The sequence below is a fragment of the Apteryx mantelli genome, chromosome 1, assembly GCF_036417845.1.
Source record: "Apteryx mantelli isolate bAptMan1 chromosome 1, bAptMan1.hap1, whole genome shotgun sequence".
Taxonomy (NCBI): Eukaryota; Metazoa; Chordata; class Aves; order Apterygiformes; family Apterygidae; genus Apteryx; species Apteryx mantelli.
This window is the reverse complement of record NC_089978.1, coordinates 194962808-194985397: the sequence shown is the minus strand read 5'-3', so window position 1 is coordinate 194985397 and position 22590 is coordinate 194962808. Positions and strand designations below refer to the sequence as shown.

At 38.5% G+C, this 22590-nt stretch overlaps 1 protein-coding gene across 1 annotated transcript in view; it reads left to right on the top strand.

Moving 5' to 3' along the window:
- ASZ1 (ankyrin repeat, SAM and basic leucine zipper domain containing 1) overlaps positions 1-21997 on the top strand; it is a 42728-nt gene extending 20731 nt beyond the window's left edge. The window contains exons 7-13 of the mRNA XM_067289961.1: positions 1273-1385; positions 6691-6766; positions 7083-7139; positions 12958-13070; positions 18980-19085; positions 19518-19631; positions 21513-21997. Of these exons, the coding sequence (XP_067146062.1) occupies positions 1273-1385; positions 6691-6766; positions 7083-7139; positions 12958-13070; positions 18980-19085; positions 19518-19631; positions 21513-21665 (732 nt within the window). The 3' untranslated portion in view covers positions 21666-21997. The remainder of the gene's footprint in view (positions 1-1272; positions 1386-6690; positions 6767-7082; positions 7140-12957; positions 13071-18979; positions 19086-19517; positions 19632-21512) is intronic.
- The last annotated feature ends 593 nt before the right edge of the window (positions 21998-22590 follow it).

Below are 22590 nucleotides of genomic sequence, written 5' to 3'. Positions count from 1 at the left end.
TGAAAAGGCTGAAAACAAAGATGGGTTTGGGGGTTTGGTGGTATGTACTGGCCCTCTTCAGAATCAGTGTTCGGGGGGAAGACAGTCTAAAGAAAGGTAAATTGGTCAAAAAATCATTGGAAGAGCAGCCATTAATTATTGGAGTAAAGAGAGTGCTCCTGAACACAAAATATATTCTTCTAAAATAGATGTTTACTGTTGTTACCAGATGATGTGCGGTGGATCAGTCAGATTTCTGCGTATTTTGTCTTGAGCTGTTGTTACCAATGATGTGGCTTTTTGCGGTGGCAGATGGCTAGAGTCAGCATCATAGAATATCAGTTTCACTTAGAATTTAGGACTTGTTCTTTAAAAGTGTGTCATTCAGTTTGGTGAATTGTGGCTATTTGTTCTGCTGCTGGACTCCAGGGAAGTAGGCAGGAACACAAATGGTAACTATGCACAAAGCTGTAGGTTAGCAACATCAGCATCTGAGGTTGTGATCTGTCAACTCAGGTTACTGAAAGGAGCTACAAATTCTTTCTGCATTTGGTAAAGGACATGTTAGTTCAGCAGGCTGTTGCCATATCATAGAACAGGACTCTCTGACTTGGAGGTAATACAGGCTCCTCACACTTAAGAGATGGATCTTGCCTCATTGCCTCTTGTCCTGTGACATGCTAACTTTCACACAGTTACTGCAAAGTCTTACAGATGGTGCTGAGGTACGTAACTTCTTCCAGCTTGGGGGTCTGCTCTTTGGACTGTTGACAGCCCCTTGCGTTGTCAAAAAGATTATGGCTACAAAAACTACATCTGTGAGGGGAGGGTTTTTTTTCTCACATATGTATGTACGTATGTATACATATGGGTCTATATATGCACATGGAAACATGTTAAAATAGGTACCTGCTGCTCTTTAGAAAACTTACTCCCTTGAGTGTGTAGAACTCCTGTCTACAAACCACAAAAATGGTCATGTTGGTGTATTGTTGTTTCTCAGATGATGGGTGCTAACTTTTTTAGACTGCACTACATATTCTCTTTTGCTCTGTGCCAGTTCATCACTGTGCTGGAATTTGGTTAATTCAGAAATGCTCTTGATAAACTCTGTGGGCTTATTCTCAACTCCTCATTGTTGTTTGTCATGGAGAAGAAGAAATAGTATACGTTCATGTTCCCTGTATGTAATAATTCATGATAGAACTCTTTGTAGTCTTACTTAAGTGCAATTTTTTATGCATTATTTGTTTTAGATTTGAATAGTAATTGATTCATTTTGGCTTTTTTCAGATTTATAGTTTACTTTCTTTGACTGCAAATCACTTGCAAGGGAGATACCATCAAATGATTAAGACAGAGACTGTCTACCAATTTCTGACAGCTGTTCCTGACCACAGAGTTGGGTAAATACATAGTGTAATTTTAGATCGTAAATTTTCCTAAGAAGTTGCATTTATTGATAACATGATTAAGTCTTACTGATATATATTGTGTATTGCATGGAGTGCTACCAAGAGTCCACAGTGAGTATATTAATGTACTGTCATTTAAGACCGCAGAGTTCCTTTACATTATGCATAAAGAGCATGCTCTATACCTTTTCTTCCTCTCACTTACTGTGAAATGTAACAGAGGCAAGGTCCACTGTAACTTCAGTTCTTTTCAACTCTGTTAAGTCTGTTATGCTCTCCTGCTTGGATACTCCTTGGTCTCTGGTTAGCGTCATTTGGTGTTAAATTTTTGATGCCTTCCTAGAATGCCTGTTTTCAACTTCATGCTGCCAGAAAGAGCTATATCCCATTTTTCACACATGTATTCAGATACTTATATTACCTTGGAGAGGGCAATACACCTGAGGAAGTTTGTGTTAAATATGAACAGGAGTTCATACTTAACACTTAAGCTCCAGAACCTTCTGTGTAAGCATGCCTCTGACTCGGAAGCTTTCAGGTGTCCTACGACCGGACTCAGCCCCTGCTTCAGCTATTCTGAAGACCTCAGATGTGGTTTTGACCCAAAATATACTGGCTAAGATGTCAAAAACAAACTATCCACTTTCTTCTTGAGCTGCATTGTCCTGAGAAGGCAACTTTCGGGGCCTGTAATTACTCTATAGTCTGCTCTGATTAGTCTGTGGTGATTCTCTATCACTGCTCAGTCTAGTCAAGCTTAAATAGAAGCGCCACAGTGTTGCATCGTTATGCTGATGTCACATCGCTAGGTAGCAGTTCAGACTACCTCAGTGCCACCAGGCTGTGTCGTTAAACGAATGCACGCATCAGTCAGGTTTTTATCCTCCAGTGCTTCAGCCATTATCATCCTGGAGGTACTTTTTGGAGCTGAAGGGTGAAAGTTTAACATGTTAAAGTCCATTATCTCTGCTGTCCTCTTTGTTCTTTCATCTTACTATTTATAGGTTCCTGAAGGAGTTGTTCTGGGCATATCTTCCTGTCCATGAACCAGTTCTCCTGTGGGATCCTAGTCTTCTCCTTGGGAATCATCTTTTGAATTCCTGGATGCTTGCCATAAAGGTGACATTCCTTGTCACTATTCAGCCAGCCCAAATATTGTGGTGTGGTGGGGTTTTTTTTGTTTGTTTTGTTTTTAAAGACAGAACTTATTTTGTGATCCACCCTGAATTCCTTCCTGGGGTATCATTTGACTCTTTTTAAATAGTTTGGTCTTCTAGTATTCTTCACAGAGACTCATACTCTTAGATAGAATCTGTACTTTGTGACCTCAGTGTTAGGAGGGATCTCTACCTTTTAATAAGTTTAGGTTATTTAGGAAGTTTCCCAGACTTTCTAGTACAAGGAAACACACCAACACCATGTAGCAGTTATTCAAGTGGATTTTGTGCTGGCCTGTAGAAACCTGGCAGTGGCTAGAGGACATTCTACCAGTATCTGGGTAATCTTGATAAGCTTTTAAAATAAGACACTGAAAACGTTAAGCCTACTTACTTTGTGGCAGCCAGATGTCTAACTGCAAATGTTATGTTTATTAGGTGATTCTTGTGCTTCAACAATTTCACAATGTGCCCAGTGGTCTTTTTTAAACTCTACCAGTTTAATCTACACCAGATGAGTAACCTGTTTGTCTTTATCAACGGATGTTTTCTGGCAATTTCAAGGATTTTTCATTAGTAGTAGCCAGTTCTGATATTTCATAATTTTGATCATTTTTGATGATTAGTAGAAATCTTGGTTTCAAAAGACAATCTCCTGGAATATCACAGAATCACAGAATGGTTGAGGTTGGAAGGGACCTCTGGAGATCATCTAGTCCAACCCCCCTGCTCAAGCAGGGTCACCTAGAGCACATTGTACAGGATCACGTCCAGGCGCGTTTTGAATATCTCCAGAGAAGGAGACTCCACAACCTCTCTGGGCAACCTGTTCCAGTGCTCTGTCACCCTCACAGTGAAGGAAGTTTTTCCTCGTGTTCAGATGGAACTGTCTGTGTTTCAGTTTGTGCCCATTGCCTCGCGTCCTGTCGCTGGGCACCACTGAAAAGAGTCTGGTCCCATCCTCTTGATACCCTCCCTTCAGATACTTGTACACGTTGATAAGATTTCCTCTCAGCCTTCTCTTCTCCAAGCTAAACAGGCCCAGCTCTCTCAGCCTTTCCTCATAAGAGAGATGCTCCAGTCCCCTAATCATCTTTGCAGCCCTTCACTGGACTTGCTCCAGTAGTGCCACATCCCTCTTGTACTGGGGAGCCCAGAACTGGACGCAGTACTCCAGATGTGGCCTCACCAGGGCTGAGGAGAGGGGGAGGATCACCTCCCTCGACCTGCTGGCAACACTCTTCCTGATGCACCCCAGGATACCATTGGCCTTCTTGGCCACAAGGGCACATTGCTGCCTCATGCTTAACTTGGTGTCCACCAGCACTCCCAGGTCCTTCTCTGCAGAGCTGCTTTCCAGCGGGTCAACCCCCAACCTGTACTGGTGCAGGGGGTTATTCCTGCCTAGGTGCAGGACCCTGCACTTCCCTTTGTTGAACTTCAGGAGGTTCCTCTCTGCCCACCTCTCCAGCCTGGCCAGGTCCCTCTGAATGGCAGCACAGCCCTCTGGTGTATCGGCCGCTCCTCCCAGTTTTGTATTGTCGGCCGACTTGCTGAGGGTGCACTCTGTCCCTTCATCCAGGTCATTGATGAAGAAGTTGAACAAGACTGGACCCAGGACTGACCCCTGGGGGACACCGCTAGCTACAGGCCTCCAACAAGACTCTGTGCCGCTGATCACAACTCTCTGAGCTCTGCCATTCAGCCAGTTTTCAATCCACCTCACTGTCCACTCATGAGCTTGTCTATGAGGATGTTCTGGGAGACAGTGTCAAAAGCCTTGCTGAAGTCAAGGTAGACAACATCCACTGCTCTCCCCTCATCTACCCAGTCAGTCATTCCATCCTAGAAGGCTATCAGATTGGTTAAGCATGATTTCCCCTTGGTGAAGCCATGCTGACTACTCCTGATCACCTTCTTGTCTACCGCATGCTTGGAGATGGCCTCCACGATGAGCTGCCCCATCACCTTTCCAGGGATGCAGGTGAGGCTGGCTGGCCTGTAGTTCCCTGGGTCCTCCTTCTTGCCCTCTTTGAAGAGTGGGGTGACACTGGCTTTCTTCCAGTCCTCAGGCACCTCTCCTGTTCTCCATGACCTTTCAAAGATGATGGAGAGTGGCTTAGCAATAACGTCCGCCAGCTCCCTCAGCACTCATGGGTGCATTCCATCAGGGCCCATGGATTTGTGGGTGTCAAGTTTGCTTAAATGATCTCTAACCCGATCCTCCTCGAATATACCAGATATCTGGCTGTTCAGCATCTATTCTTACAAATACAGCTTAACAATTTCTCTTCCCCCCTCCACCCTCCCTAGTTAGTTTCTTTCGTCCAGTGATAGTCAAGAGGCACATTGATATCTGTGTTTACTTCATCATAGTTCTGTGAGACAGATGTCTTCTCCCTGCCAGTTTTCTGTGTAACTTTCATCACAGGCATTGTCAATTGTCTGTTCAAGTCCCATTTCCTCTCTCAGGTGCTCCTGTTTCTTCGTTTCATACTGGGTGGCAATTGTGCTCCACTGTGCAGGGTCAGTGAGTATAGCCTGTTGTAGATGCTGGTGTGGTCCTTAGGGAGTGAATGTAGCTTCAGTTATCACCTCCTGCCATCCTAATGAGGCGTTTGTCCTGGCTCTAGAGGTCTGGACTGTACAAGCAGACACAGATACCTGTCAGGCACTGGCTTTCTTCAGCTGCTTGACTAAGTCCTGTTCTTCAGGGGCTTTGAAGTTACCCTCTGGATATTGAATACCCCTTTTGCTGCTCCTGGGAAGAAACGTCCTTTTCTCACACCTTTAGCAGAACCAAATGCCTCAAGTTACCCCAAGACTCTAGAAACCTTTGCAAACTAGGCACTTTGAAATGTGTAAATACAAAGATTTTATCATTTCAGGTTGGTCACAAATATTGTCTCCTGTTGCCTGTTTGGGTGCATTAGATACCCATACAGTGTGTGAAGGTATATGTGATTTACTTGTTTCAAAGGCTGGTTGTTGTCCTCTGTGTGTTGGGGGAAGAGGAACTGGGGAGAGGATAACAATTCTACACAAATTCGTAATAGGGACAGTGACTTTACATTCCTTTATATATTCTACCTGCTGAAATGTACACTGTATACTCCCAGAATTACTAACTCATCATAGCATAGAAGTTGCATAAATTCCTTTTTATGTGATTTGGGATGTCCATCATTGTAGAGTTAAGCGTACTTGCATTCCAGGATTTTTGGTATTTAAGATTCTCATCGTGCCAACCTGAAATCTTTTCTTATATATTCAGAAAATTTCTCAAAGAGGATTTTTTTTATAAATTTTAACTGTAGGAGCTCTTTAGGTCTTTAAGAACAGGACAAACTGTAAGTTTAAGGCCCCACAGCAAGATGGAGCAAGCTATCTCTTTACTCAGGCTTTTGGCAAGGGTTCAGCGTAGCAATTGCAGTAGTCCTTTCTGCATTTTGTGTGGTTTGCTTTTTGGTTCATTACAGTTGTTCATCTGACTGTTGAAAGTTATTTAGATATTTTTCCTTGTATTTTTTTATCTTTTGGTAGGGCTGGTATTCAAGATTGATTCTTACCTTTGTTTATAAAGCTTAAAAATCTGTGAACCTACAAGGGATTACACTGATTCAGGAGTTTAACACCTCAACAGTAGTCTTCTGGCAACAGACTTTTACTGAACTAATTTCCTCTGTCCTTAATTAGGGACGTTCCTGTTTTGGGGGATTTTTTTCTTGGGTTAAATGGAACTGGAAAAGTAATAGTTATAGGTTGAACCTAAATTACATGAAGGGTGGCTGGTGGCAGAGTACATAGTTATCTTCCTTAACTGCATTCCCAAATTTTCAGGCTTTTGTGACTAACTTTAAGGTTTGATTGAAATGTTGTGCTATTAAAAGTGACATTAAAGTCCTTCCATTTAGGTTCACAATAGCCAGCTGTAAAATTTTGATAGATTAAACTGTACCCTGTGGTGCTTATGTGATACTACTGTGATTGCTGGGTGTGTACAACTTTAGGTTTGACAGTGCTTTGTCTGGGAATTTGTGTGTAGCATTTTACTCGTGTGTATGTTTTGGAGTTGTTATAGATGTCTTTTTTTTAATTTCCACTGTTTTCACCTTGAATCTAATTAAATGTGTTTACAGTTCCTATTCAGCTTTTGATGACATGGAAGTGTTTTTACACGGTCTTGGTCTAGAACACATAATAGGATTATTAAAGGTAAGATTGTGATGCATCTGCCATCTGGAATTTAATTTGTAAAAGTGAATGCACCTAAAATGTCCATAAAACTTGCATTATTATTAATGTGCTAAATGAAAGTTTTATTTGAAATATTAAGTTCCACTCTAATGTCTCACTGGACTAGATTGGTCAATTTTGATTATGTGCATTAGTCACAATATGTAATGTTTTTAGACTAGAGAACTTTTTTCATTGCTTTGGTGATGGTATTGTGTAGCTGTTTTTATTTCTTTTTCACTTAGTGTATTCTTCTGAAACTTTTTGATAATGGAAAACCCTTTGTTTTGTACAGGAAAGAGATGTAACTTTAAGACAACTTTTGATCATGAAAAAAGATGAGCTAATAAAGGTCAGTTTACTACTTTATTTTTCTTCTCTTTCTTAAATAGTTTAATGTCTTAACTTCTCTTCATAAATGTCTAACCTTGTAAGAATTCTTTCTGAAGATCTGTTTTCAGAATCTTATGCTATTTCTTGAATTTTTATGTGAATATAGACAGACTTTTTCTAAAGTATACAATTCCTCAGATCAGTGTTAAATACTAGGAGTTGAGTTCTTACATCCTCTGTGCCTAGATCTGACTATGAAGTGGCGGTCCCCAATATTTCTTTTCTGTAATGATGTGGGAATTGGGATGAGCAGGAAATATTTCAGTCTTTAAATTTTAAGCGTTACTGTTTTTAGTTTGTAAGTACGTTTTCCCTGAAAGCAAATCATTGCTAGGATTAGCAGCAGATAATCCTAAATAACCGCTTTAAATGTGGCCCTCCTCATGAGGGGCTACTTTCTAGTTTTGGAGAAACTAGTAGCTCTTTTATATTGTGGAATCTCGTATCTCACACAGCTCTGTAAAACCTTGGCAGGGAAAAGGCAAGAAGATTTGATTTCTTGTAGTTTACTGCAGTTGGAAAGCTTGGTATTTCGCTGTGATCCAGGGGTGAGCGATATATTGTTATAAGGTTTTAGTTTCCAGTTGAGATAGAACAGTTGCTTTTCCTTAGGCTGTTTGTTGCAATTATTATTCTGGAACATGAAAGACTTCCTACAAAAACTCTCCACTTAAAAAGGGATGTCATAATACAGTACCACAGAAGTTGTCTTAGAACAGTTTAAATAGCTCAGGTTGCAGAATTCTTCTGAATGCTTTGTACCTGGTCTGGGATACCAAAGAGCCCTGGCTGAATTAGCTGCTTCAGGCTTGCTCCCAGGTACTAATGCTAACCATGTCCTCAGCGTCAGCTTTTTTCCTCTAGTCTGCTTTGGATACCTTGTTAACTCTTGGGACAGTGCCAAAAAATACAGGGTACTAAGGAAGGTATGTGTTCTAGCAGCTGGAATCAACATTTATCTACATATGTTAATGTACCTTTGAGTTGCTGTCACAAGGATTTGCATTGTAGCTGAGCAGAGTTGGTGTTTGCAGTGTTTTGACAGAGCTCAGAAATGCTTTTCTAGTCTCAGCAGGTGCATGTATAGGGAGCTTTGTGTATCAGGAGGAGATTTCAAGAGTTCACCTAGACTAGGTATATCAGTGTGCTGTGTTATGGCAGTGCTTCCAGAGCCTCAATATCCTATCCATTATGCAGCATATAAGTGTGGGCTTTCTTTGAATCCTTAAAGCCCCTATGGAAAAGGAGATTTTAGTATTTTTCTTCTCGTGACTATGTGAGCTGTTTTCTCTTTCGCATGCACGTGCACGCTCTCTCTCTCGTTGAACTGCAAATTTGACTGAGTATATATGTTCGTATCAATCTCTTGCTAGGAAATGGTAGTTGCTTCTGTCTGTTTCTCTATAGGGGATGGGGGAATTGTGGCCTTAAATGAACACCTGAGCCTTACATTTCCCTCACTGAAGAGGTGTAATAATCTTCACACAAACAGATAATTTGTATTTCAATTTTCTAACATGTTTGAGGCTCCCTATTATTAAGAGAACTTTATTGAAAAAACTGAAATAAACACCTGGGCCAGCTGCTCTTGCACAGAAAAATTGTATGTTTGGGAATAGAATTCTTTTTCTGCTTGTCTCTGGCAGAATGCTATTCCCAGGCTTGTGTTGTGCATGGACATAAATTAATTAGTGAGTCTTTAATTCAGGATTTTAAAAATGATATAACATTTGTGACTTATTAGCAGTTCATAAGTTATCCTAAATTCTTGATGCAGTATGCTAATAAAAAATAGGGTTTTTTAATTCTGATTTTAGAGCTCTAATAAGAGTTTCTCCCACACTGCTGAAAGAACAACAAATCTAATCTGCTTCCTTGTAACTACAGAGTTGAAAGTCTTTTGTGTGATGGCAGATCTTCCACTAACAGCCAGCTCTTTTAAAGAGTCTGGATCTTATTACTACAGAGATTAATGATGACTTCTGATGGATGCCTCTGAACCATGCTGCTTTGTATCCAAAAGAATTGGAAAGAAATCCTGTCACTAACATGAGACACTTTCTTCCATCAAAGAATATCAGAAAGATATTTTCTCTGTAAATATCTTTATCTGTGTTCTAGAACAGAGCCTAAACAATGACTGTCAAGCTGAAATCCTTGCATTCCTTAAACTTATAAACTGTTTCATCCTCAGACAAGTCCATTCAATACTTGGAGGTTTTTGTCTGATTTGGTGCTATTCCTGACACTTGGATTTTTTGGGGAGGGAGTCATTTTCTGAGCATTTGTCTTGCAAACTAGTGGCAGAAGTCATTTTACTTCCTGATGCATTTAGGACTTAAAGTTCCTTCCTCATTTGTGTGTTAGTTTAGAAGAGGAGAAATTGGCATCCTGTTCTGAATTTGAGAGCATGTAATGAAAATTTGACATATCAAAATTCAAAATATAATCTGGGAATTTAGAGATTTATCCAGTCTGTGTGCTTCCATACCAGGATTCTCTTACCCCAGCCCCCCTCCCCAGCCCTTTTGCCACCTTCCACACCACCAAAAAGTGTTTAGGATTTTGCAGGAAATTGTGACGTTGTTAAAAACAGTGGCCACTTGGGCAAGATGACAAGGATGTAAGTGTTTATGCATTACCTGGCTGATTTTATCTGAGAAGTATGCCATCTTTCATTTTTAGAGGCAATCTGTTATTTACCTTATCTTTCCATCTAAAGGTCAACAGAAAAGTCATATTGATGTTGGAGTGTTGATTTTGGGTGTGGGTTTGGGGGGACTTTTTAACTTTTATTTAAGTAAAGAAAAAAATAAATACTGTTAGAGCATATATGTACCTGAAGTCAAAATCTAGACTGTGCATAGTCTGTTTTACAGATATAAGTAAGTCCTTGTACAACACTAAAGACTTTCTTGTACCTTCTTCAACATATGGTCACTTCCAGGTCATACCTGGATCGCTTGAGCTGCAGATTGTACTTCAGCTGATGCCAACTTGAGAGCTTGCTTATCCACAAGAAAGCCATGCTTGCACTATGCTCAGTCTATGAATTCATCATAGCATGAATGGTTGGATTCCGGGTAATGTTTGTGTTCAGCATAGATGGACAGGAAAAGGGGAAAAAACAATCTCTGTTTTGGGAAGCAGCTTGAACTGGTGTATTGTCCACTTTTTATCTCTTAACTTCTGCACTTAGTACCTCTAGATTCAGAAAATGCTGTGGTGGTAGGAGACTTTGTCTATATGAGTTTAATCAGGTTTTCTACTTCATAAAACATACTTTCAGGATGTGAGGGTGCTTAGTCACTGATTCATTTGCAAAACAATGAAGTTGCATTTGATTCATAGGGAAACAAAGTACAATATGTTCCTGATAACACAGCTTTCTGATCAGTGTCTGATTTGCTTGTTCCAGGAATGAGAAGATTGGGTTGAAAGCAATCCCAGTCATCATCATAATTCCTGCTTTAAGCAAGATAGTTATAACACTCAAGAATAACTGCTGCTCTGTCTTTAGAATATTTCCCTTGGTTTTCTAATTTTAATTAAAAGTAAACTTGCTGCTCATAAGCATGCTTTCTTCTGTTTCATAAAATGACTGCTGTTAGATGTCACTTTGCTTTATAAGCATTAAGAAGACATTAGTTCATACTAGATAGGGCTTCACAAGACAAACTTGAGAACTAATGAATTGAGAAAACTTACAGCTTGATGTAAGCAGAGCAAATTATTTCTAGGAAATCTAGATCTTTCTCTCTTAAGGCTGCTAGTGATATTTACCAAGTGGTCTTGAGTACAAATTGTTCCAGGACCCTTGACAACCTACTGGAAACTCAATTTTTCTTGATGCCTGTAGCTAAAGTTTCAATTAATCTTGTTGGGATTTTTCCATTACTGGAGATCTTATTTGTACATAGATCTATAATGTGGTTTCTAAGTGTTTAAAGAGATGCTTTTGAGCCCATAGCCACATGTTGTCTGGCATTTTCAAACACCTGGCAGCAAACCTGGAGGACTGGTCTTGGGAATCAGGATGGATGCTGGCCATTAAAAACCAAAGTGTCAGAGAAAATGAGGATTTCCCTAGGCACCTCCTCTCTTAGAATTGCTGCTGGGCACCATTTGAGGCCGGGAGTTAGAGACCTGGCATTCAGATTTGGTGTGCGTTGCTAGCTGCTTGTTCAAAATTCTTTCTGCAGTAGTTCAAGGAAGCTGGGTGCCTGCAAATACCAATATCCTGCAGATTTCAGAGGATGCAACAGAGAATTTGGGGTCCTTGGAGCATTAATGAGACTCCATCTGTCCTGGCTTTGGAGACTGTGGAAACGTTGCAGTCTGGAATTGCAGAGTGGTCTGATCCTGTTGGCTCCAGGTGTTCAGCTGGAGAATTAGGAACAAAGTCATGCTTGGAGCTGGTGTTTCCAGGTTTTGCTTTTGTGTGGAGAAACTTCATCAAGGTTGCTAACCACAGAAGGCTGTGTTACGCAGCAGCCTGTCAGATTAGCAAGGAAATGTATTGAATGTGTCACAGAAGCACTTCCTTTTATCAAATGGACTGGTTGTTTTTTTTCTTTAAAGTATTCTGAAAGAAAACTCTTAGCTTTCTAGAGTTTACATATAAGTTAAATTCTAATCTGTGGTAGTTATGGATAATGCAGCTAACAATGTTTTCTGTCCCAGGCATCACTCGGAGAACCTCAGTTACATAGTATGTATCTTCTGAAAAGAGTTAGGCTTTTCTTTCTTTCTTTCTTTCTTTCTTTCTTTCTTTCTTTCTTTCTTTCTTTCTTTAAGTTATTCTATTATTGTTTGTAGTGTTAGCCAAGAGTATGGAAGGTCGATTGATTAGAGCTCAGGGATCATACAAGCAGGTGTCAAGTGGTATTTAGGCTTATAATACTTGGTTTTAATTTGAAGCAAAAAATCTATACTGATTATAAGTATGCTGTTCTTCAGATATATAAAAAGGCTGTTTTGCAGGGTGTTTCATTGTAGAAACATCATGTTGAATGTCATTTTTTGTTGTTGGGGTTGTTTTTTGGAAAGGATATTTTTTGGTTTGGGGTTTTTTGTTTGTTTTCTTACGAGATCATACTCTGTCTTTTATCTGATCATTCAAACTTTTGGAGATAGAGAGGACCAGCTGGATTTCTTTGTATAAGTGACTGACTTATTTTCTTAGAGAACCTTGTTTTAAAAATAAGATTTTAGAAAGAGGTATAGTATCTTAGAGACCAGTTTCCATAACTGGGAAAAATACACACACAAAAACTTGTGAAAGCCCTTAAAATCTGCCCTCTTTCTATAAAATGCTGTATTTGATGCTGACCTGATGGTTTGCATTCTTTCCTTCTGAATTATTGTTGTACCGCCAACATGATAATAGGTTATTTTGCTATGAGAGAAGCCTTAGATGATTCTGGAATAGCAAGCCTTTCTATTTAAGGTTTTTTAAAAAAACTAATAGTTTTTACAAATACCCTTCTGTTGATGAATGTTATGCTCATCTGAGCATCCCGTGCAATTTCAGTTTGGCTTTTCTTTAATTCATTTCAATTCATTCATTTTGTGCGTCATCAAATAGTTGCTGAGGTTTTTTTTCCCTTTGGAAGTTAGGTACATTGTAGTTGGCTGCAGTAACTTAAAAGCAACTTCCTTTGACCAATTGGTCTTTTAATAATTAGAAACTCGCACAATAAACAGTACTGCACTGGTTTTTGTGTAAATAACTATTAAAAACAAATAATATATTTGACATGACTCTTTAAATTTAGATTGGCATTACAGATCCCAGAGATCAACAGAAACTCCTAGATGCTATTAATGAGCTACAAGTTGAAGAAATAAGAATTAGAGACCTGCCTGAAGTGATGAAGCTGGAATTCAGGTAATAGCTCATATTTTACTTAAAACACAATTATTTAAGATGACTGCAGTGTTTTTTATAGCACAAAGATAAGATTCTCTGACACATTATCCTATGTATAAGCATTCATGAGACTATGCCAACTAACAGGTTCTGAAGGCTAGGAGTAGGTGCATTTTGGACAAAGAAAGTTGGAAACAGTTTCCTATTGTATGAATCTGTTTGTGGGTTATATAGCTGTCATACATGTCATTACTTTGCCCATCACTTTGAGTGAATGATTATTTTTTTTGCACCTCATGCAGGTTTTCATGACCTTGCTGTGCAGGGTGTTCTCTGGGTTCTGGCTATACCATAAACTCTGAAATTGGCTTCTTTGGCTGCAGTACTAACATTCTTTGATTTCTTTGACTAGGTTCAGTGAACAGATTTTTTTATTTCTCTGTGGAAATGGGGTCTTGCCCTCCTTGCTTCCCCGTGCTCCAACAGCATTATTAACCCTTACAAATGGCAAATGATGTTGCCTTCAGTAATTCTCTGTTTTTGTGTCTGTAGTCAAGGTAAGCTGTGTTAATCTGCAACCAGATTTGTCTTGAGTGTAATATACAATAAAAAGATGTGCAGGAGAGAGAGAGATTTGTATAAATTCTGCATAGGTCCTTAATTTTCAACTGATAAATTATTTGTTTATGTCCATCTTAAATCATAAAGGTGACCTTGTATAAAGTCAGGATTTTTTTCCTTTTTTCTCTCTTCCACTAGAAACAATTTTAACTGGCTTCTATTAAGAGACATCATTTTTCATTATAAATGAAGAACTTATAAATTGTATGTATCTGTAGGAATAGGATTATAAGGAAACTGATTTTTAAGAAAGTCTTAGTCTTTCAAACTTCAATTCCAACTTGATATTTCTTTGGTAATTGGCTCCTCCTTACAGCCTTCAATATCAGCTCTGCAATACTTACCCTACTTCTCTTCTAGTATAGTCTTATGCAGTTCCATCAAAGTCAGGCCTGAGCAGCAGACAGAAACCTCCCTCAGCCTTATTAAACCTCCTCAGTCCCCCTAATCACTGGTACAGCTGTTCCCACATCAGCCACAAGAAGACTGAAGAATGCAGCAAGTGGAAAGGTGCCTTATGATTTCTTAAATCTCTTGACTTGTATTTTGTTGAATAAATATCATTTTTCTAGAAGAGAGCCTTAGACTTGAATCTAGATACTGTGTTCATATCTTCCCCTTGTTACCTCCTTAAACTAGAAAATAATTGCTCCAGAAGAGTAGCATTAGTTTGATATTTCAGTTTGCAAAAGCTTTAGAATTGGAGCCAGGGAGAGAACTGTGACTTGCCTTTCAGAGACTTTAGTCTTGTTGAACTGTATTTGTTTAACTTAGAGAAGATGGTGCCAATGCTGAGATACTGCTTCTTCCCCATACTTGTAGCTGCATCGCTACATAAGGTTCTCTGTGCTTATTTTCTCTCCTCCCATTTGCATCACCGTTTGCATAGCTTTGTGTTGCCTTTTTTGCTGGGGCTTGGCTTGGGTAGTACGGAGGAAGAAATCTGTCCTTCTTGCATCCAATAAGCTGATTAAATAAACTTCCACTGCCTAGAAAATTAAGGGTTCAGTTCCTCTTTAAAGTGTGTATATGGGGGGCAGCCCGAAGCATGTATCTCCCACTTGACTGGTGACCTGACAGCTGTATTACTCCTTTGTTTAGGTATCTCTTTCTTCTTCATAGGAGCTAGATAACTTATTTGGATGCTGTAAGGCTAGACTGTTAGTCGTATTGCTTGTTGGACCGAAGGATATGGTTGAGTTCAAGTTCATTCTGCATGTCACCATCCCTTGGAGGCAGCTAAATCACACTGGTGCTGTGTATTAGCCCTCACATCACGATGTGCTCCTGCCATTTCATTGTCCTTCGTGCCTTGGTTGCGTGAGTCTGTCTAGTACATGCTCCACTCCTAACTAGTCATTTTTACGTGTGCTAATTGCTGCTGACACTGCTATCGTGCCTATATCTGCATCCATTACTGTGTGTGTAAGATGAGAGAAATGCTTTGCAGACTGCTTGAGGTACATTTTTGCCGCATGATGCCAAGCGTGAGCTTTGGGATGTGGAAGGACATGCAAGGCATTTTGGGAAGCTCTTGAAAGACTGAGTTGGGCTGGCAGAGACAGGTGTTCATGTCCTGATACAGGACCTTGATTCTGCCTTCTAGTCTGTGAAGAGATTTCTCTGTTAAAAACAAGTACCTGTTTACTTCCCAAAGAGAATCCAGATGCAACCCAGTGTGTATGCTGTGTGTGAGACTGAGGAGCTCGACTTCCAGCATGCAAGAAGGCACAAACCCTTGTGATATGGGTACGCCGTAAATGCTTTGGCAGCATGTGAGCTTTTCCTATTAAAATATGATAGACTTTGCTGCCGAGCAGAGGTAGTAGGCTACGCACCTGGGTGTTTCAGTGTCCAAGTGAGGCATCTTTAGAAATGATTTTGACCCCTCATTGAGGGATAATCAGCTGCAAGTCAGGAGAACTTTGTCCAGTTAAGCTTCTTGCATTTTTATGCAAGAAACGTGTTCTTTTTCAGATCTGTATGTAGTGACATTTTAGCATATGCATTTATGCAGAACAGCATAAAAATTTGAACACAGGGAATAAGTGGAGAAATCCAGAAAATTAGTAGTTCACTGCATGTGTAGCCAAATAAGGCGCAAAAAGAAAACAACCATACAAACTCAGATACAATATCATACCCAGTAACATGGTCATATGGAATTCCTAGTATGAGTTTAGATCACTTATAGTTCTCAAACCCAGGAAATGATTGAATAAAGATTGAAGTACACAAAAATATGGCTGCAGTTCAATTATTGGAAGCACTGCATAGGTTCTTTTTGTTTGTTTTTTTAGAAAATGACTTGACACGTATTCTAGGAATCTGACCTTGGGACTAAAATCATAGGTTATGTTTACATGCTGTTATGTAAAGATTTTACTTCCCATTTGTTCAAAGTCATTCTGTGAGAAGGAAAATCAGTCATTAAGTCATAGAAAAACTAACATAGTAGAAAATGTTGAGCTGATTGATTATAAACTCACAGAGTGTTTAGCACTGTTTAACCACTGGTGTTTTGACAGCCATTATTTCTTTTAAAAAGATTATTTTTTTTAAATATTATAGGAATACATTACCACAATGGATATAAAATTTGATGAAAATGTTTTTAAGAACTATTATTTGTACAATAAATAAATAAGCATCAATATTTTTCTTTGTTTTATTCCATTTCATGTTCCTGACATACTTCATTCTGGGAATTCTGGAAGGATTCTCAACAAAAATAGTTTTCCTTTGTGACAAAACACAGGTGTCATAACTGATCCTAGCCAGCCAAAACTTTATCTTTTTAAAGTAGAAGAAAGTTTTGGTGTGCATGGTTTGACTGTAGTAACATGTGGGACAAACTTTCAGACTGTCTCTGCATGTGATTATTTTGTTTAGTGTTTTTTACCCTAAATATAATTCTTCAGTTAAATTATTATTTATTTCAGAACAGTGTGCTTAAAAAAAAAAAAGCTAATAGGCTTTGTCATTTTTCCCCATCTTCATAACAAACTGAACAATCTTGGTTTTTAACCTTCAGCATCTCTACTGATGTTTTGTATATTTTTGTCTTGAGTATTAAAGTCTTAGCAGTTCTGCAGCGTTGCAAATGACAGACATTCTGAGCAGTGGTGGAAACTTTGCTTACTAACAGAGTTGTGCCAAAGTTGATTGATATATTAAAAACTCACTTTTGAAATATCAGTTAATTCATGCAGTGTAGAGAGAGATTAATATTTACAAGATGCATTTGCAGAATGAATAAATACTTTGTATTCTTACTTTTCATGTTTTTTATTAAGTTGGATTACCATAAGCATGATATATAATATTTCCTCATCCTTCTGTGCCTGAACTCCCTGCTGTATCGTTGATAGACAGTCTAAGCAGTTGCTGAGTTCATAGGAGTTAGATTTAAAGTTCAGATTCCACCAAGAAAGATTTTAAAAAAAAGGTTGGAACTAGGTACTGAGGTTCAAATATGGTGTGGACTGTTTATAGGGGTAGGAGAATAACATCTATCAGCATTTTTTGGAGCTGAGATTTACAGGAAAGGAGCAGCTGTTTTAAGTTTTAGCAAATATAAAATGAAAATTGTAGGCCATCAAATCATTCCAAAACAGCTCTAAAGCAACATAATCCTAGTTCAGGATAATACAGTCTGAAAATTGGATCCCAGTTTTGTTGACACACTTTTCCTTCTCCCTAATTAGGGTAATTAGGTCTGTTGTCCTAATGGACAATGTTTATGCAAGAAGTCCTAGGTGCAGAATGATTCCCAAAGAGGTGAGTCTCCAGTCTTGCCTATTTCCCTCATGTGGATGCTGCAGGAGATCAGGCTCTAGGCTCCCAGTTATTTCTAGGAGGCAGTTTTGCCAGTAGACAGCTTAATATTGTTTGCTTAGGGTATGCGTTATTGTAGGAAAAAGTGAGAGCTTGATGAAAATGCCCTGTGGGCTAAATTCAGTTTCTATTTAGACACTCGCACCACACTGGCATGTAGCTTGACTCAACTGTTTGGTGGCAAATTGCATTTAGACCTTTTTGCTTTCAGAAGAGGCAGAAAGTGAGGTAGTGCGAGTATGTTGCATTTAGGTTTAGTAGCAGATTGCTCCAGGAAAAAGAGGAAAGTTGGGATCTGAATTCACTTATTCAGGTCCTCCCATAAATCTAAGCCCTGTGATTAGGAAGTTATTAAGTTAAAATTGTCTATTGCGTTGGGCCTGCGTGTTATTCTCCTGAATGGCTAGTAGCTAGCAGAAGCTGGAGATGAAGAAACTTTTAAGAGCTCCAGGATTTGAGAGCTCACCTTTTACAAACAATTGGATTATCTTCTTTCTTGTTTCCCCTTTCCTCTGCCTAGTCAATGGCAACAACTTTCTGGTCCATACCATCACTTATAACTGATACCTTAATTTCTGGCTGAGGTTTTCAATAAAATTCAATTGAGTTAGTGTGACACGAGATCTTTAAAATTTAGTCTTGAAATTGGTCTGTTAGACTTTTACATCCTTTTCTCCACTCTTTGGAGGTACCAAACTAACTTTCAGAGTTATTTTCCTGCTTGTATTTGAACACTAAGTATACATTTTCTTCAAAGTAGATTATCTCAGATTCTGTGGGCTTTGAGGAATGTATTTCCAGATCCAAGGCCCAAGTCAGCACTGTTGTATTCTTCATTCTTCCACTGTGCTAGAGACTAAACTTAATCTCTAACCTTATCATTTCTGTCCTTAACTCTCAAGTAAAAAACAGATCTTTTTCCCTCACATCTTTCATTAAAATGTAAGCTGCAGATCAGGAATATTTGATGTGTCAATATAAAATTGACTGTAAATTCTTTCGTCTTGGCGTTGCCAGATTATGATCTCTATCGCACATGCACAGAAAAACACAATGTTGTGGTTATTATGCGTGCTGTGATCCAAACTTTCTCATGTAGCAGGTAATGATGTGTTTGTAGTGATAATATAGGATTAATAGCAGAGAGAAATGAAAGCAGAGGTTAACAGAATGTTTCCAGAAAGCTTTTGGGTAACACTTTTTCAGCTTTCAATGTGACTTAGTAGCTAAGTATTCCAGATAACTTAAAGGTTTCCAACAAAAAGAAAGGGAGGGGGGGAAAGCTTGCCAAGATGTTAAATGTGGCACAAATCCCTGTGGTAAATGGATTGTGGATTTTTTTTCTTTTTTTTTTTTCTAAAATTGCACATCTGATTCACTCACTAGCCAATGTTAGGAATGGATAGATAGTATTTAGCTTGCAAGTTGCAGCCTTTTACAAATAATGGAACATGGTTTTGTTTTGCTAGTGGAGATGAATTCCTCAAGTTTCTTCAGAAGTTGAATAAAGAGTGTGGTAACCTGACCGTTCCTGTGCAGACCATAAATAAGCATTTGCTCGCAAATTCTCACAAGGTATTCAACCAAAGGAGGCAAAGACTGATTTAGGTTTGGGGAATACTGTTATTCTAGTCAGTAGAAATGAGGAAAAAAATGAACAGTGATCAAAGCCATAAACATATATAGTTTTATGGAGCTGTCCAGTATTCTTTCCCTAAAGTATACATTTTTCAAATAATTTATTCCAGAGTGCTAAGCCAACCAATTGAAGACCATAGATCTGCTTCTCAGTGTTTCTGCTGATAAAGGATTTGGTGTTTAAACAGAAGTGACAGAAGACTTGCATGAAGGCTGAAACAAAGTAGTAGATTGTCATGCATAAATCATACTATTCAAACTTAGCATAAATAAAGTTATAATCTTCTTCCAACACTGTCTTTTATACTACATTAACTGAAGAATACTAGCTTACAATCTACAGTAATTCTGTCATTTAACTATTAATAGGTAGTACTGGAGTGGGCACCAGCTGAAAGTTTTACTGAAGTTTGCAAAGACTTGGTTTGCAATGTTGAAAAGCTGGGAAAAGAAGTTACCAAACTGAAGAACCTCATGGAAGAGGTAAGTGTGTGTGAGTGGAGTCTACCAAATGTTGTATATAACTTTCTCATAAACCCTGAATGTGACATCCATCAGTGAAATGTTTGGTATGTTGGTCTACGATAGGCTCTCTTCAGCTGTAGTTTGGACATTGCATTCAGGGATTGCAGGCTGCATGGAGGTAGCAGGAATGTATGGCTTTCTTTTCTTTACACCTCTCGCCCTTCCACCTTTCCATGACAGAACAAGAAATAGTCTAGAATATTCCAAAGCAGAGTGGACAGTCTCCAGGGGAAAGTGTAGTCCATCTTTTTCTTTCAACCGCAGGAAAGAGATCAGTGGGAAGTATCCCTACACTCATGGATGACCACTATGGTATAAGTGTCACTCAGAATACTTCTTAATTAGGGAATCCTTTGGAATTATTGACTCACTGAAGATGTTAAGGTTTTATGGATTGAATAGGAGGCATCCCAGCTAACTCTGCAGAGGTGACAAAAGAAGAGGGTGGGAGAGGTCAAGGCTAGATGTTAGCACCACATCAGTCATTCTCAAACCAACACAGTGACATGCTCTTGTCAGATGGGGTCATTTTAAGTAATAGGCTAGTAAAAGGAATGGGATAGAGTAAATGGAGCATCAGTGTCAGAAAGGAATCTGTTACTGAATGAAGCCATGTGGAACTTGGACCTTGAGGATAATGCTAGTAATGCAATTTCCTGCAGATTAAGTAAATTTAGTGTAATATAACAGCCTTCTCCTAATAAATCACTAAACACCAAATGTATTTAAGAGTTGGATTGAGGTTGTAGCAAAGAACTTTTTAGCCATTTGTGTTCCTTTGTTTGCATATGCAGATATCAATTGCATGTATATATCTGTCTCCTGTACATGCAGGCTGGTTATAAGGGGAGGGGGGGAGAACAGAGTTAGGTGCCGCTTGGACTTGCTCTCCTCTGTACTTAAGGTTTTATACCTGTCAAGATGAAGCACAGCGGCTCTGCACCCACTGTTAAACAAACCAAGGTGTTAAATGTTAGCCTAGTAATCATTTAGAAAATGCAATTCCTGTTGTATTAAAATACTGCAGTGTGTTATGAATTTCACTGATGAATGTTGTAACACTAAACATTTTTGTGCTATTTAATTTATGGGGTGTGCCACTCTCAGATCACTGTACAACACTGAAACATTTTTCATGAAAAGTAACAATTTAAATGAAAAAGTTAATCCTCTGAGATATGTGTGTACAAACTCCCTTAAAATCTTCAGTAGCTTTTGCTAAGCTTAGTCATTACAATATTTTGCCTGCAGTGCATGTTATGTCTGTAGTATATAATTTTTTTGAAAGTTGACATGCAAATGAGATAGCTTTCCAAGTATTATGAACTAAGAAAGGGAAGCAGGACCTAACCCTGCTGCACTTCATGACAAGGCTCCAGTCAGCTTCAGCAGATATTTGAGCAGGCACTTGTAAGGTACTTTCAACCCCCTCTTTAACTGCAAGGAAATCTTTAAAAGTTTTATCTGTTACATATTTAACTCACTGGTTTAGTAAGTCGTACTAATAATTAAATAGCAAGTTCTGGTTAAAGTATCTGAAAACTGAAATGTTTTGGTATTGGATTTTTGTAGCATCTATTAGCAGTGTGTTTTACTCCTAAGGAATTCTGTTTGTAAACAAACAGTTTGTTTTTCTAATATGTATTACTTACAAAATGAGCAAGCACCAGATAAGATAAAGGTTTGCACACATTTGTTTCAATTGAAGTAGTCCTCAGACACACAGGGAGAAAGAAATAACATACATACGAGATACATGCAGGTTCTTAGGACTGCCAGTTCTCACACTAATTTTTTTTCTTTTTTACACTTTTTACATGAACTTAACTTCTGTCTCAGAGTGAACAGAAGAATGACCCCAGCCGAGTGGAATTTCCAGAAAAAGCATCTACCTTGGAAAACAGATTAGTAAAAATGGGAGTAGTAACATTGTTTGGAATTTTTTTTTTCTTCTTTATAACTAAGTTAGCCATAAAGAAAACCCAGCTTTAAATTTTGCTTTATGAATAACTTTGGAAAACTTGTTCGTATTATGCTTCTGTTCAGCATATGGAGCTATGAGTTGAATTTGTGTGAAAATGACTGTAATCTCTCTTGCTTTTTGTAGTATTTACATCCAGTAAGTACATTGATACAGAAATAATTAAAAATAAAAATTGCTTACTTGGATATATCTTAAGGTTTTGTTTTCAAAATTACTTTTGGCCTACAGTGTGGATATAAAATCTTGTCAAAGCTGCTTTTTTGGTACACAAAGCTGTAATTAATGCTTGATTACTAGTTTCACTGTTGCCTTTAAGCTGTTGTTCATTAAGGTGAATGTGAGCAAGTAAATCTGATTATATTGCATGTCTGTATTCAAAATGTTGCTGCTTTTTTTTTTCTTGAAATATTTTGAAGTATCTCACAATTTCATGTTGAACATCTATTTTGTTGTAGTATAGATCATATGAAAAACTTTGAGGTGTACTTTTGTTTTTTGTCACAGCTACAGGACTATGGAAATCATCTCAAACGTTGCCAAAAAAGTTGTTCCCCCCTGAACTATGCCATTCAAATTATGCCAGAGATCTGTTTCCTCAGGGAGACTTGCTTCTTTTAACAGTTTTAAGGATTATAGATTAAATGACATTTAAAATTACACAAATGCAAGGAACTTGGAAGACAAAGCAGCTGATTTCTTCTTGGCCTGGCCTTTCACTACAGCAGCTTGATGTTTAGAGTAATTTTTTCTGAATATTTCTCCATTTATGAAGATGTTTACAATTCTGCTGTGAAACATTAATATCTGTATTTCACCTGGTTACCAATTCCCTTTCTTCCTATGTAGCTGCTATGGTATAAATAATTCAGATCATGGTTGTGTGTTTCCAACTTCAGTTAAAATCTGCAGAAATGCTGAGAGTTTGTGAAGGGA